The 27,028-nt window shown below is 40.4% G+C and overlaps 2 protein-coding genes across 3 annotated transcripts; both read right to left on the bottom strand.

Moving 5' to 3' along the window:
* Positions 1-5,725: 5,725 nt before the first annotated feature.
* nr1i2 (nuclear receptor subfamily 1, group I, member 2) lies at positions 5,726-15,849 on the bottom strand. 2 transcript variants are annotated; one of them, XM_026145768.1, is made up of 9 exons: positions 15,643-15,849; positions 14,583-14,817; positions 11,537-11,667; positions 11,123-11,292; positions 9,569-9,885; positions 9,346-9,491; positions 6,417-6,533; positions 6,116-6,221; positions 5,726-6,026 (listed from the first exon to the last, which is right to left on the bottom strand). In XM_026145768.1, the coding sequence occupies exons 2-9, from the start codon at positions 14,762-14,764 to the stop codon at positions 5,870-5,872; spliced, it is 1,326 nt and encodes a 441-aa protein (XP_026001553.1). In that variant the 5' UTR covers positions 14,765-14,817; positions 15,643-15,849; the 3' UTR covers positions 5,726-5,869. The 2 variants fall into 2 exon arrangements, with proteins under 2 accessions (XP_026001553.1, XP_026001552.1); XM_026145767.1 differs by having other exon boundaries at positions 14,583-14,812.
* Positions 15,850-16,714: 865 nt separating this feature from the next.
* Positions 16,715-27,028, bottom strand: cfap91 (cilia and flagella associated protein 91). The gene is made up of 17 exons (XM_026145681.1): positions 26,855-27,028; positions 26,669-26,745; positions 26,248-26,396; positions 25,992-26,072; positions 25,797-25,853; positions 25,540-25,709; positions 19,846-20,023; positions 19,473-19,630; positions 19,212-19,373; positions 18,965-19,098; positions 18,385-18,498; positions 18,232-18,303; positions 17,994-18,140; positions 17,690-17,911; positions 17,310-17,458; positions 17,135-17,226; positions 16,715-16,964 (listed from the first exon to the last, which is right to left on the bottom strand). Exons 1-17 carry the CDS (start codon positions 26,940-26,942, stop codon positions 16,759-16,761), a joined length of 2,256 nt encoding a protein of 751 aa, XP_026001466.1. The 5' UTR covers positions 26,943-27,028; the 3' UTR covers positions 16,715-16,758.

Raw genomic sequence — 27,028 nt, 5'->3', positions numbered from 1 at the left:
TTGGCGATCTGTTTTATTCAACTTTGTTTTTAATTATTTTCTTTTTTGTTGTTTTTTTTTTTTGTACTCCTGGGCAGACGTCTTTTGGATTGCCACGTGTGATGGATGTGACATGTATCTGGTCCTGTGTGCTTGTATAATATATACATACAATACAAAACAGACATGCATACACACACAGTTTATATATTACTTTTCCTTATGTATAAAAAGTATATATAGATATATGTATATTAACTACAATGGTTCAGAAATCATTTATGGTGAGCTCATATCTGGCAGAGCAGTGGCAATATTTGCCGCTGCCTAAAGACAATAGATTTAGATAAGGTGGTGTTTTGTTATTATTTTATTTCTGTTTTTGTTGTTGTTCTCTTCTTTGCTGGAGTGTGGTTAGATTCCAGCAGCCACTTCCCTGTGTCGTCTGTATTAAGGCTGTAGATGGATTTAGGGCATCGCTCTATTCCCCGTCTTTGTACTGGCTCTGTCTGTAACAGTGTTTCTGTGACAGTGCAGCGTCTAGACAAACGTGTCCCCCACCCTTTTCCCTCTCTCCCTCTCTCTTTCTCTCGCCGTTTCTGTGAAGAATTCGAGGTTGGTTTTCACGCTCGACTCTCGGCCCGCGGTCTTCGGCGCACCACCGGCTGCCTCGTGCGCTGCGACCACCGACCGGAGCGCCCCTTTCTTTTTGTCCCCCTCCACCCCCGCAGCACATAGAGCCACTCGGTACAGTCTGACGAATCGTCTTATTTACGGAGAATACTCACTACATTTAAACAAAAAAATTAAAAAGATAAAACCAACAAAAAAAAAAAATTCAGAAAACAAAAAAAAATCACACACACACAAGAAAGAAAAACTGAATTTGTACATACAGTATAAATGCTCCTCACCAAAATTCTGACTTGTATGACTTGTATGTTGTTTTTTTTTTATGTTATGTTGATTTTTTTTTTTTTCTTCCATGTTGTGTTCAAGGTATGTATATATGCAGACCCATGTACTGTTTATGAGCAAAAACAAAGATGACAAAGGGTGAGGGAACGGATGAAAAAGATTCAAAAACAAACAAAAAAATGAAACAAAAAACAAAAAAAAAACAGAATCAGGGCAAAACTGATGTTGTGTATGGATATTGTAGATGACGACGACGATGATCAGCTTTATCCAGCCATATGTTCAATCTTACCTGTACAGTACAGTAGATTACAGCTGTATTATTGTAACAAGAACTAGTCATGTATAGTGTAACTATAGTTTGGAGTGCCTTTGCTTTCATACACCTTCGCCTTGTTTCCACCCTCACCCAGCCCACGCCATCAACCCCCCCCACCCCCACTGTCACCGCCCCCCTCTGATATTGTGACTCTCCCTTTTGGTGCTGTTGAATGTCCTGCTGTCCGCGTGCTCACTCACGCGCCCCCTCTTCCACCCGATGCACATCCTCTCCCTCCTGCTCTTTTCATTGCACACTAAATGTAATATACAGACATTGTTAATTGTAAGGATATTTTTTTCTTTAACTGAAGATATAGTAGACAGGTGTTTATTTTAATAGATGTTTTATCTTGGGGGGCACACACACACACACACACGCATACATACACGTGTACTGCAGTCCTGGCACAGATTTGGGGTATGAAGTGGGTGGGTGGTGTGCTGTGGACGGCAGCAGGGTTTTAAACAAAAAAAAAAAAATCAAACAAAAAAAAAAAGCCTCATATATTATATTCGATACAGTGCAGTTTCTGTATTACTCGCAGTGTTGGTTCTGTTACCAAAGCCAAACCATCATGTTGTGATGAGCCATCCTCAGAGGCAATAACTCTTCTTCTTCTCTTCTCTTTGGATGTTTCGTTGTTTCTCCTCCTGCTCTTGAGTATTCAGGGGGGTGAAATTCAGTAGCACCTAAGGGGTCAAGTCATGTAGCCTTTCTCCTGTCTCTCCCGCTTGCTGTAATTTTGCATTCATGAACGTGTTGCTACCCTCCACCAGAAGGTTGGACCACTTCACCCCTGCCCTCTTACTCCAGTTCAATTAAAGCACCACAATGGCTACCAAAAAAAGAATAAAAGTGTATAAGCTAGTATAATATCTTATACTGACATATACACTAGTGTCATGCTGACTGGGTTAAACTGGGGTAATAGAAAAGAAGAATCTTAAGAAAATACTACAAAAACATCCTGTATAACAGTACTACTACTTGAATGCCTCTGTTTGTGACTGAAATTTCGATTTCTTTTTTTGTTTGTTTGTTTGTTTTTGTTTGTTTGTTTTTTCCTTTTGTTCTGTGAAGGTATGCTAAATGTGCGCCTCTGTAAATATTCCCTCTGCGTGCTCCGAGGAATAGTTCCCTGGTACTGTAATTTGCATTAAATAAAGAGTAGGATAGCCTGGAAATGATCATGAAATTTGTCTGTTTGAGACTCTTTTACTGTGTTTGTTCCCGTCACTTTGTAGACATCGGATCGATTTTGTTAAAGAAAATTCAAACCAAAGTAGTGGCAGCTTAAATATATCTGACATGTATGTACATTGCTGAAGTGGCAGGGACACACATTATATATTGTAAATGGCAATTTATTAGGTAGACCTGCTCAACTAATCATTAATGCAAATATGTATTCGGCTGATCACATGGCTCTAGCTCAGTGCATTTAGGTGTGTAGACATGGTCGAGAGACCTGATGAACTTCAAACAGAGCATCAGAATGGGGCAAAATGGGGACTCTGAATGTGGTGTGGTTGTTGGTGCCAGACTGGATTATCTGACTATTACAGAAACTGATTTCTACCACCCAACCATCTCTAGAGTTCACAGAGATTTATCTTAGAATTATTAAGAGAGAGAGAAAACATCCAGTGGATATAACCAGGATACATAAGACCATCTCTGAATGCACGCGCATCGAACCTTGCAACAGAAGACCACACTGGATGTCACTCCTTTCAGCTAAGAACAGAAAACTGAGGCTACAGTTTACACAGGCTTATCAAAAATGGACTGGAAAAACACATCTGCCCTGACGTCTCAAGTTCTGCTGCTGTGTTCGGACTGTAGGGTTAAAAAATTTTGTGAACAACTTAAAAGCGTGGATCCCTCCTGCGTTGTATCAACAGTTCAGGTTGTTGGTGGTGTAAAGTTTTCAGGGATATTTTCTTTGCGAACTGGTTTTTTGAACATGACAATGAAGTCACTGTAGCTAATTGGCCTCCGCAGTCACCAGATGTGTAATGCTGTCATGTCAATCAAGTCTCCAGCACTTCAGCCTGTGCCACAAAGAATTAGGTCAACTCTGAAGAACAAACCATGACCAGCCTGATACTTTCACAACATATCTGTTAAAGTGTTTAGTGAGTGTCTTTTTGTGTATATTACAAAACCAGCATGGCAAAACTCATATGATCATATAGATTCACACAGATTTATGTTTACATATTAAGAGTCTGAAACCTTGCTAATGGTTCAATGATGCACTGGCTTAAAATAAATGTGTTTGAAAAAAGAATATCTTTATTACAACATGATGCACAGAGATAACAGAAGCATCAACAGTGAATCACAAAGTCTATAGTAAATAAAAGTAAACAAATGTGGAGGTATTCTGTGCCAGGTAAATCCAAGGATTTCAGTTAGAGTGCCAGTTTCAAGTTCAACCCAAACCCATTAAAAGTTGCCCTTTAATGATGATCTGAAGGCAATAGCTGAAAATCGCTTTGGATGTTCTTAGTTCTTGAAAGAAAAATAGTAAAAAACTGTGTCCTTTTGCTTAATCTGAATCAAATGGAACAACTGCCGGGTACTGTACACAGAAATCTTGAAGAACAAAACTCTCAACTCTCAAAGTCACATAATGAAAAAAGTTCTCCTTAGTGCAAAGAGAAGACTCGAGTCTGCCATCACAAATTAAGGTGGACAAAGAACTGACAAAATAAAAAGTTCCTCCCTTGGGGCGTGTTTATTTAATCCATTAGATCAAAAGTGATCAACAAAACTTCAGGACAGTCCAGATGTTTGCAGTGCAGATCAGCCTCACAGAGAATCTGTTTTTCTGTGTGTGGCCAGAGGGGGGCAGTGTTTGTCTTTATATGCCATCAGAAACGCTCATGTCAAGCATTTTTCATTCATCACGGTTTACAATAAATGAACATTAAGGCACCAAAAGCACAAAACTAGACCAACAACAAAATTCTACATTTAAAAAGCAGCTTTTTCGGAGTCACAACACTGACAACACTCGTTCACTCCCTCTCACTTATATATTTTTGTCCTGTCAATATTTAAGACAATTCAATTCCATTCAATTTTATTTATATAATCACAACAAAAATCGCCTCGAGGCACTTTATATTGTACAGTAGATCGCACAATAATAGATACGGAGAAAAACCCAACAATCATATGACCCCCTATGAGCAAGCACTTTGGCGACAGTGGGAAGGAAAAACTCCCTTTTAACAGGAAGAAACCTCCGGCAGAACCAGGCTCAGGGAGGGCCGGCCATCTGCTGCGACCGGTTGGGGTGAGACAGGAAGACAGGATAAAATATGATTCGATGCAGAGAGGTCTGTTAACCAGAGATGGGCAGTTACTATAATCTGATTACTTTTTTCAAGTAATGAGTAAAGTAAGGGATTACTATTGCAAAATCGGTAATTAGATTACCGTTACTTTCCCGTAGGAACGCTGCGTTACTGCGTTACTAAAACCGTGATTTTTTGCGAGAATGTCTCACGACAGTGACGTAAGCGAGTGCGCCGTTAGTGACAACAGCTGTGTGCAGATCAACAATGGATCACATATCGACTGCGGGAGAGAGTATGAGCGTGCAGCGTTTAAAGCGTGGAAGTACTGACCTTACTTTGAGTTTGATTCCATAAAAAGTGACAAAAATATTAGCGTCCATCGTGCGTGGGAAGAAAACTTTTTACAGCGAAAAAAACCCCCTAAACTTCCAAGCAAGCACCGAGTGCGCTATGACGTAATGGGAAACTCACAGAGAAACTCGCGGATTCTTCAACTGACCGCGGCACACCTGCACCAGGGTAAACCTCCGCCTACCCCCAGTCCTGCTTTACAGGTGAAAATAGAGCAACAGGACCGCTGAGTCTTTGACTTTATTTATTTTCTGCTGTGTTTTACTTGCATCTATTTGAAAGAGTGAGTGTAAAAACAAAAAATATTTTATTTTATGTGCTGGAATGTGCAGATAATAGGTTTAAATGTTAAACTAATTTATTCAAATCAGAGAATGTTGCATATAATTAAATCTTTGCTTGATGCATAAAGTTAAAAGATTAAAACTGATAAAACAAGTTAAAAAAAAGAGACTTTTCCATTTGATTACATTTTGTATGATGGATTATGTAGAAAAAGTAGAATTGGGCTGAAAGATCTATCGCTTTATCACCTACTCAGGTTGTAAATCGTGTTTTTAAAAAGTAACTAAGTAATTAATTACTTTTGAAAATAAGTAATCAGTAAAGTAACGGGATTACTTTTTTGGGGAAGTAATCAGTAATTAGTTACTGATTACTTTTTTCAAGTAACTTGACCAACACTGCTGTTAACACATAGTGAGTGAGAAAGGTGACTGGAAAGGAAAAACTCAATGCATCATGGGAATCCCCCGGCAGCCTACGTCTATTGCAGCATAATTAAGGGAGGATTCAGGGTCACCTGGTCCAGCCCTAACTATATGCTTTAGCAAAAAGGAAAGTTTTAAGCCTAATCTTAAAAGTAGAGATAGTGTCTGTCTCCCGAGTCCAGTCTTCACTCTTTCGACACATGTAAAATAACAATAGGATACTTTCATTTAAGCGTCCCCATTAACAGTGCTTGTGCTGCTCATGTACAGCACACTCTTCATAAGTCATTACAGGAGCCTTTACTGACCATCTCCATTATGAGAGGACTGATGGTGTCAGGCTGGATGTCCTGGATCTGTAGAATCTGTTTGCTGTATTCCTCAGTCATTGTTCTCATCTCTGTAAAGCAGGCTATCACTTTGGGATACAGCAGGCTGAAATACAATAGAAAAGTCAATAACTGCAGTATGTAAAAACATTTCACACTGACTGGAAAGGGGCGAGAATTTGACATTTCACTCACTGTTTCTCTGGACCTGTTCTCCTGCAGTCAATCCAGGTTTTTAGCGTCAGCGCCAAGTTTTCATGAACTTTGTCAATCAAGCTGTGCTGCTGCACGCCTGGACGGTCTGGCAAATCAAGTAAAAAACAAATTTCTTTTAATTTGAAGCCACTTCGCCCTGAGGAAAATCTGAGAATGCATTTTTATTTTGGGCTGGGTACAAATGCACACTGTTTGTAGGGTTTAAATATTTACAGGGTTGGTTAATTATTGATTTGGTCCTAGCAAGGACTGGGATGAACTGCTGAAGAACGACCATCACCTGGAGAAAACAGAGACATGGCTTGCATGAGAACGTATTCTTCCTCCTGTAGGCCCAGTGTGCGCAGGGTGTGGTGAAATCTGAACAGAGGCTCCAGCAGACATGGCTGAAATCCCGCTGGAAAACACAGGAAAACGGGTCAGGAGCAGGACAGATACGGAAGGACAGTCTGAGGGCCACTGAGGTCTGATCTGTTCCCACTTTTCTCCACACTCCAAGAAACGGATTCAAATGGATATGTTTAGTTCCCACTTTCGAGTGAGCTACCATCAAGGTGATTCTGGCAGGGATTTATGTGTGAAAATGTGCAACACATGTACAGGCAAACCACAATCTAAAAGCTCATTCATGCAGAATTATCCACAATTAGGAAGGAAAAAAAAATCAGGGAGAACGATGAGCTCAAAACTACCAGCTACACAGTAAATATTCACCAAATACACAAAACACGTATGCCAGTCAGATATGCGCTCCAAGAACATGCTGCAGGATTTTCCAGACATTCTTGCAAAACTATTTTTGCACAAGTTCTAAAAAAAGCAGGGGTGGTGATTTGCCACAACTTCCCTACAGTTTTTCCAACACACAAGGCTTATAAATGTAACTGACATGCTGTTAGCCTAGGAGCACTGAAACGGTGAAAGGAATTTGCACCAATAAAGACAACTAAAAGCCAGCGGAATAGTCGGGATATCCTTGGTGTGTTGACTGGAATCAGTCAGACATCATTTTATACTGATTTCTGTTGTTGTGGATGAAATAAAGGTACAGTTATTCCACTTGGCTTTGCCAGACAGATTGCACCAGTCCCAAAAAAATAATATCTAACAGATTATAAACAAAATACAAAGTATTTATAAAAGCATTTATACCAAAGACCCCTGTAGTTCAAATGTCATTTATGGTTTATGTGTATTTTCATTCCTTTAAAAAAAAAAAAACAAGGAAGTGCTATTTTTAGTGTTTGTTCTCTGTGTGACCTACTTATAGGTCAGTCTGAGCAGTTAACTCGCAAGTAAAGTAGCATGAAGAGCAAACACCTTTGTGATGGATATTTGTAGCTGCACACCTTATCCAGTGTGAAAACTGCAGGTCAGCACCTTGAAAATTAAACAGAGCTATATTCCCTGTAATCTCAACTTTCACCTAGTGCTCAGTGTGAATTCCTTATTCCTAAGAGCTGTTTGTCTAATAGTAAAAGGAAACCTTCAAACAGCGCGTTTGTGAAGCACTTTGGATCGAAAGAAGTAAAAACCAGTTTGACAGCATTGCAGTGAGTGTTTCTTAAGGAGTCATATTACACCACCGTGTGAGAACATGTGACAAGAGTGATAACAGACTGGACATGTTACTGACTGACTGTTGTCTGACTGCTTCAAAAATAAAAGTGCAACATGTGCATGCATGTGCATGCATGTTAGGAGCGTCAAATTTCTCTTTGTTCATTTTACTCCTGTTTAATAACAGTTTGCAACGTTACATATAGTTTAAAAGCAAAAAACTAGCGAGATCAGAGAATAACGACTCAACGTGTTCATCAAGTGAAAAAACATTTTGCGGGGGCAAAGGTCATTCAGTACACGTTACATGTTATTTAATCAGGTGTACAGAATTTGTGATCAGGGACGTTACTTTGAGTCCTCAGACAACACACACCTCAGAGTTACTCCAATTCAATCAACAACAGACCATAATTGTCTCCATTACTGAATGCATTTTGTATTTTTGTATATTGACTTGGTTATAAGCACTAAGTCCATCTTTATGAACAGTGAAACACAGTGAGAACTCAAAGAATTTGCACCTACATTTGCAGTTTCTCACACTCTTTGGAGTACGTCAGCATTTTAAACTGCACAGCCACTCATTGTCACACTTTTTTCAGCAAAAGCTTTCATACACCGCTGCAGTCTTTGCCAGCACCAAAAAGCACCTCGAGATTGCTAACACAGCAGATGATTAGGGAGCTAATTAGGCCTAATCCTCCACTATCCTCTGGTAAGCAGCGTCAAATGTAGAGACAAATGAAGAAAACAAGTGTCAAAAACTAAACTGCAGTTCCTCTAATGACCACTTGAGGCTTCATTCATTCATCATGCTTATCCAACTCAGGCTCACCCCGGGGCTGCAGCCTATTCCAGGTGCCAATGAAATAGTGGACGGTTACACCAAACATCGCAAGGCTAACAGACAGAGAGCAACAACCATTCACACCTATTTAGATTCAGCAATAAGCCTAACATTGGATTTTCCTGAGTGTGTAGAGTCAGTTGCTCATTTTAGGCCATATTGTATAAAACATGAAGTTCAACTTTTCTAATTTACATGTCAGAAAGGAGGATTATCCAGGACATGCTCTTCTCTTCTGGGATGGTTTGAAACACACAGCAAGCCATAATAATTGTCAGATAAACTATTAAAAATGCTCCAGATGATACAACATCACAATTAGCTACTGCAAGTAGTATCAAGCCTACCAGACACCTATCACTGCCAGGACAGGTATCAATCAACTCAACAAACTCAACTATTAAGGTGAGTGAGTGGTTAAAACCTCTCACCTCAGAACACATGAAGCAGGAAACTATCCACAGAAGCCAAAACTTTTTTTTTGTACCAGGTTGTAAACTTGCTAAACTGGTTGGCAGTTTTAACGTGGGAGTCTGGGAACTGACTTGCTTTTTGAGCCAGCCTCAAGTGGCACCTAGAGGAACTGCAGTTTTTGCCACTTGTGCATAGGTCTCATTTTTCAGGTCTGGAGGTCAAGTCCCACTGACTGACTTTGTTCAGAATTTTTTTTTAAATCTCTCTTTAAATGATGCTTTGTCACAAGTGTTCAGGAAAGTGGCCACTCTAAGTGACAGTCTGACTTCACCTAATCTAATCTAATCTAATCTAATCTAATCCATCCAACTGTAAGAAGTCTTACCTCGTACAGCGTCATCTATGCAGTATGTAATATGGCCACATTCCCATGTGCTCGTTTTTGAGTTGAACACCATGTTGAAGCGGATCTGCATTATTTCAAACGTGGCTCCCTTCAGCAGAGATATTTGGTCTCCCATGGTAAGAGACCTGTAAGACACCAGTTTGACATCAAGTGTCGAAAACGTGCCGACTGAATATAAATATCCGTTGATGTACACATTTACCGGAAGTCTTGGAGACTTTTGGAAAAGCTAATGACGTTCTGGATCATGTAAGTCGTGAGGTCGGCCACATGCGGAAGAGCAGTGAAAACACATCTGTTTTCGACGTCATTCCGTATGTGGTGTTCTTGTTTTTTAATGGAACTGTGGAAACAGGAGGAGGATGAAGAGCATGAGGTGGCAGATGGCGATGATGTGGGCTCGGTGGTAGATTTACTCGCAGTGCTGCAGCCGTTTCTAGGGCACTCGGTCAGAGGGTTAAAGAGCTTGCTTGCCGTCTGCTTGTGCGTATTCACAGGAAGGATGTTTCGGTCCATAGGCTGAAAAAAATCAAAGATCAATTACACAAGTTAAAACAAAGATGATGATTGGGCGTACCCCCACCCAGGATGGGTGGGGGTACGCTTCAGAGTTTGGTAGGAGACTATATCTCTGGTCTGCTGCCTGCTCTCGAGTTCGCGTTTAAAGTTGCCTCGAGCCTGGTACACCACTGAAGACTAGGGTAGGAAAAGTAAGGGTTTTGTTGTTTTTAGTGTTTTAGGCTGGGAGTTGCACATAGTAAATCAGTGGCACCAAACTTGGTAGGAGGTTTGAGACCATTCTTGATTATGGTCTGTAGCTGAGGCAGGTAGGCTGTTTTTAAGTTGGCATTGTGTGCACACCCTGTGTGTGCATATGTCAGAGTGGATGGATGCTAATGAGATCCTTGTGAGGTGAGTGTTTTGTGCTGTGACCTTTAGTGTTGTGGGGAATATGGCTATTTTGTTGGATCACTTGTGAGTGTTGTTGGCCAGGTGATGGCAATAACACTGTGGGGTGCTGAGCCACCCTTGATGTGATCATTGTGTGGCCATAGCTCTCCAGTTTGTGGTTGGTCACTAGTACGCTTGATTTACTGAACTTTTTGGATTAAAGTAACTTGTTGTGGTATAGGGCCACTTGTATGTGACTGTTTGTGTGGTGGAGACAACAGATCACTTAGTTGTGATTATTTGTTGCTACTTTTGGTTTTGTGTTGTAGCAGATCAGGTAATCATTTTGGGTTTGTGACTGTTGTGCTCCTTTGTGTTGGTCACATGTTACTTTTTGTCTGTTCAGTGTGGCAACTTCAAATCCTCATGCCCATCCATGCTTAGAGATGCCAACTATAACGTGAACACTGTGCTTCTGTTAGCTTTAACTTTTATTTATTTAATTATAAGGAACTGAAGGCTTCAGAGGGGCTTTTAATAAATTTAAGGGTCCTAGAGGAACCCTTTTAAGGGAGGAGGTGTTACGTCCCTCTGCAGCTTCTAATCGTCTCAGTGTTTTCAGCTGGTGCTAATTGGCCACACCTAGTCAGGTGTGGATAAAAGCATACCTGAGGCAAGCTTTCCGGCAGTGCACTAGTCTTTGCCTTGGTGGCACCAGCCATTTTAGCCAACCTGGTTTTCCATTTTAGGATGAAACCTCTTCTCACCCACACTCTGTTATTCGTCTCCTTTTTTTATGTTGCGGCTTTTGAGCCGGGTCGTAACAATGATGAAGAGCTGAAACTGCATGCATTCACTCACACACCCTGAAGCTGCTGAAGCGGGAAAATGCTGAGTCGAATGTGCTGCGGTGACCAAAGAGCAGTTCCTGAATACGTTTTTCTTGTTGGAATGAAAGCTCCACTGGGGAGTTAAGCATCTTATTCTTCTTGATTTGGACCCTCCTCTCCTGCACCTTTTCATCAGACATGACCACTGAACAAGCACAAAAATACAAGCATTTACTATGTCAAGCATGTCAGCATAAAACAACCTGATCTGATTCATAATTTCTTCTCAAGGCATGAAAATTATGTGTATCAATTTATTGTATGACATGATGTAAGCATGCAAAATGATAACAAGCATTCTAGAAACTGATGGGTGCACCTTTTATAATACCACACACTTCCTACAGTGACTTAAACATTAAGTATAAAAGCCTTTAGATGTTACTTACTGTCTTTGCACATGCCAATGGCCTGACATTTGCGCATGCGGCAGGCTTGACAAGACCGGCGGCTGTTTTTCGTTATAACACATTTATTCAGGAATGGACAACGGAGCTGGTTTGACCTCTTTATGTTACGTCTGAAATGAAAAACATCCACTCACAAAATAACAGCTTCATGCCTTAGGTTTAACTGCTTGTTAATGCAAATATCTAATGAGTCACAATTTGCACAAGTTTACTGAAATTGCACAACAAATGTGCAGTCTCAAGTTCTGCCGCAACATTTGTTTGATAGGGTCAGAATTTGGTGTAAACAACATGAATGCATGGATCTCCACTCCATTTAGGCTGGTAGTGGTGGTGTAATGGGGTGGAAGATATATTCTTGGTACACTTTGGGGCCCTTAGTACCAACTGAGCATCATTTAAACATGACAGCCTACCTGAGTAATGTGCCTGACCATGTCCACAGTGCACCCATCTTCTGATGGCTGCTTCCAACAGGACAATGCACCATATCATAAAACTCAAATCATCTCAACCTGGTTTCCTAAACATGACAACAAGTTCCCTGTAATCAAATGCCCTCAATAAAAAGCTCTCAGTAAAATAGAGCACCTTTGGGATGAGGTGGTCTGGGAGATCATGGATGTGCAGTAACTGTGTGATGCTATCATGTCAAAATTGACCAAAATCTCTGGGGAATGTTTCCGGCACCTTGTTAAATCTATACCACCAAGAAATAAATCAGTTCTGAAGGCAAAAGGAGACCACCCTGGTACTAGCAACCTGTACCTAATGAACTGTCTGTACTGTGTGCACTGTGTGGATTTAATTTGTGAAGGTGTTGAAATTAGAGAAGGTCAAATTAAGAACCAAAGTAGATGAGAATATCACACTGACACCACCTTTTATGCCAGAAATTGAATGTTATCTGACCACTCAGCTCACCGACAGCAGCCCATCTGAATAACAGGGACAGAGAGAGCTTTGGTGGCAGCAAAGTGAGGTTTATATAAAGAATACTTTGGCCTAAAGAAGTCAAATAATAAACAAAACTGAGCACACTTCTAAATGAGACAGTTCAGAGAGCATATATGGTGAACAGTATAATAATGTTCAATTAAAAATCAAAATAAAAGCCATTAAAATAAATGGTTAACTTCAATACTACAAAACTCTAGTATTTGGGCTCCCAGTGATTGATGATGATGATAACACATTGATGACACACAGCTTCCTATCTGACAGACATCTTGAGCTTCTCGTTGTATAAACTCTTTAAACAAAAGGTCAGATAATTTTAAACGTTTTACAGCTGAATGTGAGGAAAACTGAAAATGTGATTAGTGTTAAAGTTAATATATCTGTTACGTAGTTACAACACATTTCAAACATAACAAGCTTCTGACTCAGAGTAAATCATGTTTTCATTTATCACGAGCAGACTAGACCACTGTCATTTCCTGTTTGTGAGCCGTCCTAGTAAAAGAGTTCAACTTATTCAGAACACAACTACACCAGTCCTAACTAGGTCAACAAGTCACAATCTAGTCTTCTGAAACCTGCATGTGCCACAGAAAGAATACAATTCAACATCCTACAACCTCCTACAACTTCATGGTTACTCAGGTCACAGTGAACTGAGGTGGCCTTCAGATTGCAGAGCAGACGGTGTCGAGCTTATTTCACATTTTGAGCCTATGAAAGCAAGCTAGTCACTGTATCTATGTATATATCTATGTATATAGATACTATGCAAGATGCAAGTATATGTATAAATGTAGTATAGAGAATGTGCTTGTGTGTATGTGTGTATATCCGGTCCTCACGATCGCGTGTCTGTTTATTTGGTTGACAGGGTGCTAAAAGTACAGAGGTGCTGAATTCAGGTGAACTGAATTCAAATTAACTTATAAATACTACTTAAAAAGTACTTTTTGGGCATGAAAAAAAAAGATCCGAAATGTGGTTTCACTTTATATGATATTAAAAATTTACAATATAAGCAGCCAATTAAATGCCATGAACATCCCCCACCCCACCAAAAAAAAAAAAAGTATTAATGACTGCCTGTACTCTTTATTACATTACAGTGTGTTTGGCATCACTGTGTTGAAAAATGAAGCGGATGCCAATCAGATGCTTTCCAGATGGTAAAAGCAATCTGATGGTATTTTTCTGTGTTCATAATTATATTAATTTTGACAAGATTCCCAACACCACTGGATGTTTTACTAATGACTGTGGTATGAAGCTAAATATGTTGCACTTGCTGTGTACCTCTCTCCTGACCTATTAACAGAGATTTGAGCCACAAATTTCAAGACCAGTTGCCACTGATGTTTAGTCCAGTTCTTGTGTAATTTGGAATACCTCCACCTTTTCTGCATGTTTTCTTCCCTTAAGAGCAGATGGATGAACTGAAGGGCCAGATGCATCTCTCTGTGTCTCTCTGTGTCAGGTCTTTGCTGGATTTTTTCCTCTTTCTCAAGGACATGACTTTTAGAAACTGTTCATCTGCTGGAGATGATGGAGTTTTTCTAACCCTGCCACTTCTTCTTTTGTCTTCTACTTCTACTGAAAATTCTTAAGGACACACTGCTGAGATATGCCAAATTTTCATCTAATATTTCTTATTAGATGAACTAAGTTATTAGTTATGTATGGACAAAACACTGGTTTGAGTTCAACCAGGAGCCTTTTATGCTCATCAGGTACAAAAACTGAGTGAGTGAAAATGACTGAGAAAGCAGCAAATGTCAAAAGAAAATTTTTGGAAGACCTTCTGGAAGACTGGAGAACTATTGCTCAAGACCACTTTAAAAGATTACAAGAAAGTCTGGCTCCTCGGAAGGAAGATCACTAATTTGTCATTTCACATTCACAAGGGATTCTTTTCATGACAAAAATTTTTTCTAAATATAATTAAAAACATGAGAGAAACTCTAGATACAGCAAACATAAAAGCTGGACTATTTGTTTTCTAAAAGCCCTTAAACAGCCATTTATTGCTTGATTCATGATGTTATTAAATGTTGAAGAGCTTTACCTGAAGAAGCCCTTGCAGCCTTCACAGGTCAAGGCATTGAAGTGGTAACCATTAGCCAGATCTCCACAGACACCACACACTCTGGACTCCTCATCATCTGTCAGCTTCTCCTCCTCATCCTCTTTATTCAGCCTTGCGAGCACTTCACTGATGATCTGCACTCCAGCGGCCTTCTCGCTCATTCTCACCCGAGAGATAATCAGATTAGTCTGGCGTCACTGCCTTCACATCTGTTCTGGGCAAGATTGATTCAGTAAGAAATGGAAAGGTTCCCTGTGAGATCAGGCTTAGGTTTAACTACTATCAGCACTACTACGTCACAGTTAATGTACAGGATACACACTGTATATCCTACGTTATTGTGCTATGATACTCTTAAATGAAAGGATATGACCATAATACTGTGGCTGAACCATTTGCTTCCAGCAGTGACGCATACCTGGATATGACTAAAGGCTCCTTGTGGAGTCATTTACGTCTATTACAACCCCCCTATTCATTGTGGCTAAATGGTCACAGTAGGAGATCACCTTGATTTTCATCAAAGAGCAAGAGCAATTTTCTGAAGTGCACAGAACAGCTCACAATGTTCAAGTGCAAAGAACAATGTGGACTCTTCAATTTTTTTTTTTTTTTTTAATACTTTCCAGTGGAAAAACGGTAAGTTGCACAAAAAACAAGCACAGGCTACTGTTGATTAATGATTTAGCAACATACATTTCAGGTATTTTCTGCCAGTAAACAATGCTTAATGCAACCTTTTTAATTTTAACACTCAAATCCCTCCGAATTACTGACACACTGAAATCACAACTTTAACGTAAGTCGTTGTGTTTCTTTAAAGCATACACAACTCCACACACTCCACTGAAGCAGCGTGTAAAACATGCTTGTTTGGGAGTGCTCCTACTTTACTCCCACCCTGCAGGCAGGCAGGTTTGTAACTGAAGCCTGACCTGTCTAACAGGTGTGCACAGGTCCACACAGGTTGTCATAAAGTAAACTCTTTTCCTTCCTTTACCTGGTTAAATGTCTGGCTTAGGTCATTCAAATCACTCACCTGATGATTCCAGATGTCAAAACAGCTGTACGTGGTCCACAGGTGCCCGCCTCACTTCGCTTAATCAGGGGGAATTTTGAGCATGACCAACAGGGGAGAGAATCGTTAACAGGTCGTCGTGCAAGCTTTCGACCAGCTTAATGTTTAATACTGGCAGTTTGCCACAACTACAACCGGCTGCAGCCGAAGAAACTGTGTAAAATCCAGCACCGCCTACTGATGTCGTACTTCGTAGACGCGGATCACGGACGCAGGGGCGTTTCCAGGATGGAGCGACACAGGACGAATCCAAATATTTAATCGGAAATGGAATCAGCACAGAAAAAAAGGACACGATTTTCTTGCAAAAGTGATGAAACATAATTTTTCGTTGAATAATTGTGGAAACGTGAAAAAAAAAGAACTTTTAATGTAAGTTATAATCCTGTTTAAGAGTCTTCATGCTGCACGTTGTAAAATCAAAATATATAATAAGTACCAAAAGTCATTATGGAAAATGGCACCATTTAATGTTGAGCTGCGATTATTTTAATTGCTTGTGTGTTGCTGGGTATCTGTAATAATCCAATCAATCAAAAACAAACAAAAAACAAACACTGGATTATCACGTTTGAATTAGTTTTTGAGGCTTCATCATCATCAGAGTGATTTTCCCCTCAAAAACTGAAATAAATTGCACAATGCATTTTAAAGAAATACATAGCTAAATATAAATAAATTTAAAAAACAGATGTAGCAAATATGACATAAATTAAAACACCTACAATAATAAAGATTTTTTCTAAATTCATCACAAGGTTCAATAATCCCCTTTTTCAAAATAAATAAATAAAATATATAATTTCTGGCAATTAATTCATGCCTATGCTTCAAAGGGTTCAAATACATCATCTACCGCATAAAACACAACATTTGTTCCCAAAACGTGGTGGAGTAAAAGCAGAAAGACTTCTTCAAACATTTCATGTCAAATTAAATTAAATTAATTACTGCTTAGAGTAAAAAAAAAACAACAACCCAGAATGATTATTAAACCATCACTTTAATAATATCACAACAACTTTTAGACATTATAGATTGCAATGCAGAACACTTTTAATATTCTAGTCCTCTCTTTTACTCAGTTTGAGCATCGTGCTGCTCTGCTTCCTTCCCCTGCAGCGGCTGGCTCATTGTCTCTTCCAGGACTTGACAGGACGCTTTTATACCAGGACAGGTAAATTTTGACGCTTCCAGAGTACTGTTCAGGAGCTCAGGAGCATTTGAAGTCCCTTGAATGATGTTCCGAGCTGCCTGTAAGTGTCTATGCTGCTTCTGGTGCACTGAAAATGCAAGGTCAGAAAAAATTAGGAAAGGATTTACCTTTAACTTAATCACTCCATCAACACTCCAATAAGTCATTTTAATTTCTATTTTAAAAACAAGGGGCATTTATCTTTTACTAGTAAGTCATTTAATGCATTTTCGTGTGTTTCTAATTCTTGCTACAAACCTCTTTCCCTGACACCGATCTTCTTTACCTCCGGGATAAGGAAGCTGTACACCAGCTCAGACACAATCTCCTCCGACTGAAGATTATCCCGGCTACTCGCACACAAAAGTGATGTTTGTTAGTGTTACAATTCCTTAACACCAAGCAGCGACAGATATTCGAAGGTGCTTGTTACCTTTCCTCAATGGCATATGCGATGTCGTTGACCTCCTTTGCTCTCTTGTGGATCTCCTCCCGCGCCTGCTGGTCGGCTATGTGCTCAATGGTCCCCAAGATGATGTCTTCTAAATACATGTCCACAGTCTCCTGATGTACCTGTACCACCTGTGACAAGAAGTGAAGGGAACCCACAAACTCACACACCTTAAAATGGTAATAATAAGTACAATAATTGACAAAAAAAATAGAAAAATAAGTACGTTTTAATAAGCGATTTAGAGCTCAGTGACTCAGCTTGTTCCAAAGAGTTGGTGCTCTGACTGCAAATGCTTTGTTACCTCATTGTTACTGATCTCTGTTACCCTTTTACAACAGAACAATGACATGTGCACATACTTCTCTGAAGATCTCGTCTTCCTCTTTGCGTCTTCGCTCCTCTACCTGCCTCCTTCCGCTCTCCTCGGCCTCTTGCATCCGACGGTCTCTCTCAGCCAGCAGTGTAAAGGCGTGGATCCTTCGCTCATCCTGGAGACGAATCAGCTCCTTGGACAATGTGTCAAACACTTGTTCTAGTTCCGCTCCTACTACTCCGGCTTGATGCGCTTCCTGTTGAAAAATCTGAAAAGATGGAGAGAACGGGTATAAAGGTTGTTTGGATTTAGTACATTTTTGTCCACGTGGTCAGGTCCGTGTGTTTCACCTCAAGTCTGCGTTTGTCTCTTTGTTTATTCAGCATCATGACGTGCTCTTTGTCTGCCTTCTGTAGCTCCTGCTCTTCCCTCTTCAGGGCATGGACAGTCCTCAGTTCCTGGATGAGATCCTGATGTTTCTCCTTGCCCTTAAACATCTTTAGAACAGCAGAGATAAAAGTAAAAAGATAAGTGCTCAAAAACTGAGCAAGACTGAAACATTTATGTAGGAATGAAACACAGGTGGACCTCATACTGGATCCTTCGTCCTCGCAATAGTTTCTGCAAGAAGATTACAGCAAGTTCTTTCTCTTCTTCCCCCTAAAAAATAGAGAAATATTAATACAATAAATGTAATATTTACAAAGGAAGTCTCAGTAACAGTCAGAATAATTAACTGACCTCAGGTGGTGTTTCCACTGTGGGAGTGACAGGATGAGGAACAGGCGTCTCCTTTCTGAGAAGAAAACGTAAAGTCCTCAAAGATGCGTGGTCATCCTGCTTCTGCTTCAGATTCTGTGGAGCCAGAAGTGCCAGTATGTATGTATCTAAAACTTCAAAGATATACTTCAAGTGGATCTTGCATCAAACAAAATGGCTAAAATGTCAAATAATGACGTTGCTGTATATACATGAGCCAAAAGCTCAGGCTTCAGATTCCTGCCTGGTCTCTCACAATTTCTTCTGCTCTTGGCTCTGCCTGATGTTAATGAGAGCAGAGATCTTTACTGTGGTCATAACAGGTGCACAGAAGTACCATTGACCTGCAGTTCAAACCTTGTGTCTCCATGAGATAGCCAATCAGAAGTGTTGACTTCAGCTTGTTTCAGTGGGTGAATCGCCAGAGCCCAGCTTATGATAAGTAAGAGTTATTTTAAACTGTCAATTATTCAAAACTACTCCAGTAGTAATAAATATTGCATTGGACCTGAGCAACGTAGATCCACTTTAATGAACATCTATATTTTCTGTTCTGCCTTACCTTGTATTTCTTCAGCAACTGCACAGCTCTGCTCTCAGGAGGCTTCATCACATCCTCGGAGACTTTGGGTTTTGTTCTTTCTCTCTTTGACTTCAGTACTGAAGCACTGAGTTGCGCCTCTAGTTCTTCTAAACCTAACAAAGAATTAAAAATGATCTTAACAATGAATTTATGAAATTATCTGTGTGTGTTATACTGGAAATTACATACAAAATTTTTACTTCTGCAACAGCATTCAGATTCAAACCTTCATATGTGTCTAAGTAGCGTCTTGTTGACAGCATGCTGTTGATGTTCCTGTTGGGAAAAATGCCAATGCGGATCCTGGGGACATACGTCTGAGAGGCTATGACGCACCGTTCTAGCTTCCCCTCCACATTTTTCCTCTTAGCTTCTAATTTTCTCAGTGCTGCAGACAAAAATAAGAAAAGAAAAACAGAGGCAGTTGCCAAGGAGTGAGACTAGATATTAAATAATATACTTAACATTAGAGGGCTGGACGTCTTACACCTGTTGTAGTCAGCGTGTATTTTGTTTAGCTTGGTCTCCCTGTCTTCCTGGTGCTTAGAATATATCTGGTTCAGTCTGTCATTTGTGACATCTTTCTGAGCCTCATCTCTCTGCCTCAGAAGGTCCTTTAGCACCTCTAAACGAGCCTCTTGCAACCTAGCAGAGAAAATGTACGATAAAAACACAAAACACAACTGCTCCTTATCAGAGTGACAGGAGTGAACTGAAACAATGAAGGTGTGAAGCAATCAATACATGATGAAGTTTAAATCTGTGCCAAACAGTGCATCACCATCACTTTAAGCAGTAGGTTGCATCCCTATTAGTGTGTTTTCCAGTTAGATTAGCATTTCAGGTGCACTATCACTCACTTCTTGATTTCGCCTTCTCTGAAAGCCCACTCTTTGGCCTCCATCTCTTCCATTAAACGCCTCCTCTTGTCGAGCTGGCTCAGGTCACTCAGTGGAGGAAGACTGGCCTCCCAAGCTCGCTTGGCACGGGCACGCTGTATCATTTCCACTTCTGCAAGGCCTGCAGGCAGACCGTGACCTGAGGAATTTTCATTCAGAAAAAAAACTAATTACCGTATGCAACCCTGTCACAAAAAAGCAACACAGCTTAAAATGTAAATATATACAGATTGCAATCATAGCCCATATTTGCCTAAAAATAAACTTGACGCAAAAGTAAGGAAAATTTGCATTTTTTGTAACAAAGAAGAATCTTCTCCAAGCATGACATCCCAGTGAACTGCAAACCCAGACACACCCTCAGACAAAAACTGGTTCATCCCAAGGACAAAACTCGTAAACACAAGCTAAGCAATAAAGTGTATGCTGTGCAATGCAGTGAGGAACAGGTGGACCTCTAGTCTCCTGAGACCCACCCTATTCATTTATGTTCTCTGTCACGACATTTGTTTGTGGTCTGTGTCTTTTGACTAATTTGGGGCGATCGTGGCTCAAGAGTTGGGAGTTCGCCTTGTAATCGGAAGGTTGCCGGTTCGAGCCCCAGCTTGGACAGCCTCGGTCGTTGTGTCCTTGGGCAAGACACTTCACCCGTTGCCTACTGGTGGTGGTCAGAGGGCCTGGTGGCGCCAGTGTCCGGCAGCCTCGCCTCTGTCAGTGCGCCCCAGGGTGGCTGTGGCTACAATGTAGCTTACCATCACCAGTGTGTGAATGTGTGCGTGAATGGGTGGATGACTGGATATGTAAAGCGCTTTGGGGTCCTTAGGGACTAGAAAAGCGCTATATAAATACAGGCCATTTACCATTTAATTTGAGCTACCCTACGAAGTCCTCATGTGCTCAGTAGAGGACATCCTGGTCTTTCCAATGATATCTCATGATATCTCATGTGTTTGGGCGGCTTCTTCTAGTGCCAAAGATGCAGGAAATGACAAAAAAAAGTTAAAGCTGTTCTTAGGAAGCTACTCAATAAATAAAAGCAAGAAACAACATAGAAGAGCCACCTCGAAAGGACAACACTGGGCTGTACATCTGCACCTAAAAGGTAAAGGTCACTCTTTCAAGGATGCCAATATTAACATTTTGGACTGAGAACATAGATTGTTTGAAAGAGGAGTAAAAGAGGCCATCTACTGTGAACAACCATCATTGAACAGAGGGAGTGGCTTCCCAGACGCCTCAACCCCCACTCATATATTGCGTCAGCTGACCTCAATAGGTCACATGATAGGGTGAGACAAGTTCTTACGGTGTTTTCATCAGAAACCTCTGGGGGTAACATCACATGCCTTTTATCACACCTCGGGCTCATGTGATGACACACATTATGCTCTTAAGGGACAATCCCCACTAGGCTTTCAGTACCTGTGACCAGGGGCACCTCAAGAATTTTTTCATAAGGGTGGCCATACGGGGGCCATTAAAAACAGAACAGTGCAGGGGTGCAGCGAAGGGGAGGGGGTAATGATGGGAAATTGTGAGGAACGTACAAAGTGACACAATACGAAACCTTTTAGTTTTAGAATTGAAGAAGCCTCTTGGATGAGAGGTGAAACGTCTTCATGAAAGATGTCTAGTCGCTTTCCTTTCAAGCTCCTTGGAGTACCATGACCTGAGAGCCCACACAGACACATTTTCTCATGTGCTACTGAGTCAGTAGCAGAATAAGCTGCTCGCCATAGGCAGAGTCAATTTGGAAAGTTTTTCAAGCGAGCAACCCACATAGTCAAATCTGCTACTTAACCTAGAAATCCATTTTCCTTACAAACGTGGCAACATTTAAGGGAAATAAACAGGCTTTAACTGTGTAAGAGGTATTGCCATGAAGCACTGCCACAACTAAGAAATAATCAACCAAACTACTTGTACTATTTGTGCTAAGTGTAGTAAAAGATAAAATATCAAGCATTGACACTGAGACACTTCATACTTAAAAAAGTATCTTACTTTATAACTTGATACTAGAAAAACATTTTAAAATAGCTGGGACAACTAACACACTTAAAAAAGATTTAAATTATTTAAAAAATCCCTTTAGTACCATCACACAACTGAGCTAATCAGTAACGTGACAGGTTATATAAACAGTCCGAGCAACAATTTAAGAATAAGAGGAGTCAGAGAGTGCAACGTCCCCAACATGGCAAGGGCTATACCAGGGGTCAGCAACCTTTTACACCCAAAGACCTACTTGGACCCGGTTTCCACGCAAAAGAAAACACTGGGAGCCGCAAATACTTTTTGAAATCTAAAATGAAGATAACACTGTATATATTGCTCCCTCTTTACCGTCGTGGTGAAGAGGGAGCTGAGTGTAAAAGCGAAGCTCTCAATTTACCGGTCGATCTACGTCCCTACCCTCACCTATGGCCACGAGCTGTGGGTAGTGACCGAAAGAACGAGATCGCGGATACAAGCGGCAGAAATGAGCTTCCTCCGAAGGGTGGCTGGCCTCTCCCTTAGAGATAGGGTGAGAAGTTCGGCCATCCGGGAGGGGCTCAGAGTAGAGCAGCTGCTGCTCCACATCGAAAGGAGCCAGCTGAGGTGGTTCGGGCATCTGACAAGGATGCCCCCTGGGCGCCTCCTGGGTGAGGTGTTCCAGGCATGTCCCACCGGGAGGAGGCCCCGGGGCAGACCCAGGACACGCTGGAGAGATTATATCTCTCGGCTGGCCTGGGAACGCCTTGGTATTCCCCCGGATAAGCTGGAGGAGGTGGCTGGGGAGAGGGAGGTCTGGGCCTCTTTGCTTAGGCTGCTGCCCCCGCGACCCGGCCTTGGATAAAGCGGATGAAGATGGATGGATGGATGGATGGATATTGTTTTTTTTACCTTTATGCTTTGTGTGAACAACTAAAGTAAGTAAGTAAAGTTTATTTATTAAGCGCTTTTCACAGACAGGCAGTCACAAAGTGCTGTACACAAATATTAAAATAAACAATACAATCAATAGACATTATACACAATGTAAAAGATCAAATGTAAAGAATGTAAAGAATATAAAATACGTAGATCAACAAAAGGCTTGTTTGAACAGAAAAGTTTTTAACTGCTTTTTAAAAGAATCCACAGAACAACTAAGGTGTGTTGCTTATGAAATCCATGAAGTGCTACAGAGAAAATTACATTTTATTTATGTAATTAACACATTTTGAACTCTTAAAGAAATATAACAAAAGGAAAAACACCCAACTGAACTAAAATGATCCATGTAGCAAACAAAAACTGTTGTGATCCGCCACCCTTATATCACCTTTGGGCTTTTGAAGCCTTGGCCTGACTTTTAAAAAGTAATTGGAAAAAAAGCACTATGCTGCTAAAAAAAAAAAAAAAAGATATTTGCAAAATTCTGCCTAAATATGTATTTTATCAGGTTAATGCGTGTGGCGGGGCGTGGTGCGCAGCGCACCTGCAGGGGAGTCGGACACACCTGAGCGGCACCCGCAATCACGCCTCGCCGCCTTAACGTCTGTGCTCTCTCTGCTGTTGTGTTGTCGGGCTGTGAGCTGAAAAGCTACAGCCGGCTGTATGCGTACAGCAACCGTGTGTGAAAAGTGGTCAATAAAGAGATGCTGAAAAGCGTGTTCATGGAAACATCGTCGGGTCTGCCGTGATATGTTTACAATAAGACTTATGGTCCCGAACCTCTGCGCACAGCGTCTGCAAATCGGGGCTTTCATCTTTACGCAGGACTGTAAGCTTTCATCTGTGAGGCGTGAGCGGTGTTTGTTTTTAACATAGTTCACGGTGGAGAACAGCTGCCGACATAATGTGGATCCGAAGATCCATAATTGGCCTACCTGGGTTTGAAAGTCTCGATAAATGCACGGCGTTTCGGCGGGTATACCGGCTTCCGCGAGTGTGACGCTTATTTTGAGCGATGAAAAAATAATAAGATATAATTTTATTTTCATATTTCAAAATCACAATAATCTTCCAATTTAGAACTACAAGTTAAAAAAAGAACTAAACACAAATAAAATGCACTTCAGCTAAATACTTCTAATTTATTTTCCCAAACCACCCGGAGCCGCAGTATAAGGACAAAAGAGCCGCATGCGGCTCCGGAGCCACAGGTTGCCGACCCCTGGGCTATACTAACACTGATACTTTATGCTGATGTCAATATTGTTAATATGGAAATCTAGTGTAGGACGTTCATCTTTTTGTGACATTGGGAAGTCATATAATGTAATGAAAAAATAATGTTTTAAAGAGCATGTTTATGACCCAATTTATGTGACCCTGACCTTTGACCTTGAAGCATTATATGCAAAACTTGTGTATTTTATTATCTTTACCCATATGATTGTAGCAGAAATGTCTTAAGATTTAAGATATATTCATGCAGTGTGAGATCTTGTGAAACTAGTTGTGATGTCGTAGGCCATCGTATTGAAAAATGAAGAAGTGCATTGTACAGTTCTCTCCAAACCCTTTTACATGATATATTACTAGATACGGCTTCTTTAATTTTTTTCCAAGCTCAGCTTTGACCTTGGGCACTAGCAGTGATGAACTGTGGATGCTTGATAACAAACATTTACAGCAGACAGACAAACAAACTGCACCAATTACATTTGTCGGGGGAATTTGTGGGGATAAGGCACTCTGGACCCAAGGCACAAACTTGAGAACTGAGACAATAAAAATTTCTCAGTTTAAAAATATGATATAGTCACTTATAGGCATATTGATCAATTGTGCAGTGACAAATGTTAGCAGTGTTATGGTAAAGCAGACAGACTGCAAAAGGTTCCACGAATATGTTTAAGGCATGGTTCTATCTTGTGAAGCAAAGCTCAACTTTATTTATGCATTTGCCTTATGATAGGGGTGTCAAATATAAGGCCCGGGGGCCGATATTGGCCTGGCAAAGATCCAATCCAGCCCGCTTTGGAAAATATGAAGGCGTGCATCAATTTTGGGACTTTTAAGGGTATTTTCATTCATGTACACCTAAGTAATCAAGTAACCAAGTAATCTATCAAATTAACAATTAAATGACAGAAATGTTTCTTTTTTTACTGTCCACTATATAAATTTTAGTTTAAAAATAGATTTTAATCAATGAACAAAATCTTTATCTTGTTTTATAAATACAGGGCAGTGTGGGAAGTGAGCTTCCAGAATTTTTCTTTCTGTAATTTCCACATTTATCATTTAGAAAAACTGAGACATGCTGTTGAAATTGAACTTCTTCATCTTATATTAAGATATTTCAGTGATCTAATGTGCAGTTAAACGTCTTTACACTAATAGAAAGTGGAGTTTCAGTTATCCCTCCCACTCAAGATCAGCGTGGGTTGTATGTATTTTACTTGTACTTTCTTCCTACTAACTGTGACTTGTGGATGATGAACCTGTTGATGTTAACTATTTGTTTTTGCAACAATTTGTTTCTCAGTGAGTTTCTTATGCACAGGTTAGCCAGCACAGATGCATTATAAATTATGTTTAGTAAGTAAAAAAAAAAAAAAAAAAAATAGGATGGAGAGAAGAGAGCAAGATAATTATACTGCCAAGATCTAATAAAGTTGCTTATGAGTGTACCATCACGGTTCATATAACAGATAAAGAACACAATAAACATGCCTATACCCCAAGTCAAAGCTGCCATCTGCAGGAGCTCTGAGGGAGTAGTCCCGGGCTGAATCACATACTCGGGGCTGTATGGGTCTGTCTGTGTTTCACTTTCCCTGTAGTCTGTCTGGACCCCAACAGTGAAGTGGGTGGGTTTTTGCTCAGCATCAGACGTTATAAAGTCTTCTCTAAGGTGACACAAAAAACAGACATACTTCCAGAAAAAATAGCACAGCAGAAACAGCTGCACAACAAAGTAATGCAAAGAACCTCACCTCGGCAAAGCATAAATCACACTAGGAGGTATCTGCTGCCCAAAGGGAATGAGAGGGCTAAAGGGAACAAAGTGAAATACTATGTCATAGACTATACTGACATCTACATAAGTGGGGCAGTATGGCAGTTATCTTTAGTTTGTTGTGTTAGGAAAAACAGAACAAACAATCAGATTCTCAACTGGCTAGTCAAACCGTTTAAAGTATTTGCAGAAATCTGCTCCGGTTACACGGCACTCCTTGGTTTTCAGCCATGTTTGAGTGTTTGGAGAAATCCTGTCAAGAAGATAATCAAGATGTAATATATACATATTTTATCATTTATAATATATAATAGAGACATTAAAACATTACTTTATTTATTTTATTTATTTTGTCTGTAATGAGAGAAAGACTACATCTTAAAATGAAGCAATTTAGTAACTAAGGCTTCATGTGCATGTTGTGTTACCCAGCCAGCTGCTGCAGGGCCTCTTTGCGCTGTTCTGTGTGGCCTCGCCACTGAAGATCAGTAAAGGCCGGCTGCGGGACTGCAGGGTCTACTTTAACAGTATAGCGTGGGTTGTCACTAAACATGGATGCAAACTCTGGTATTCTCCTCTGAGCGAAGAAGACGGAAACAATGTTAAAGAGTGCATTTCACATTTAATTTTTAGTTAAACAAAAGAGACAAAAAAAGCCCCTCTATATTATATTCAAAAGGTGGAAGAAAATATACATTATTACAATACAAGATAAATGCTCTGTATACTACAGGTTTAAATTAAAATAAAAATAAACTATAATATAATATAATAATGACAGCATTTTAAATCAACTTATCTTTTATTTAAAATGTAATAAATTTGAAATAAAGTATAGATACGACTTACTATTCGAGACCTGGACGCAAAGGCCTTGAAACTGGCCTTGGTGTGGTCTGCCTCCGATGACACTGTGTGAACCGGATCTGTGGAGGAACAGTTCAGGTGATGGCAACCGAAGCAGCTAAGTTCAGCTATTAGCCGTGCTCATTGGTGTGTTCGTTAGCTGTGCTAGTTAGTTCAAAGCTTACTCACCGTACAAGTAGTCATAAGCCCGTTCATGCAAAACAGCTGTACCAGCATCATTCTGCTTGGTAAACGTGTTAGTCACAGATGCGCACATTTTCTGTATTTAGTAAAACAATTGAGTATTTTTACAGCTAATTTTACATGCGGACGGCCCCTTCAACGACGTCGTTTTGACACTGT

The sequence above is a fragment of the Astatotilapia calliptera genome, chromosome 16 (assembly GCF_900246225.1).
Source record: "Astatotilapia calliptera chromosome 16, fAstCal1.2, whole genome shotgun sequence".
Lineage (NCBI taxonomy): Eukaryota > Metazoa > Chordata > Actinopteri > Cichliformes > Cichlidae > Astatotilapia > Astatotilapia calliptera.
The sequence above is the reverse complement of the archived record's forward strand: the minus strand, read 5'-3'. Positions and strand labels throughout refer to the sequence as shown.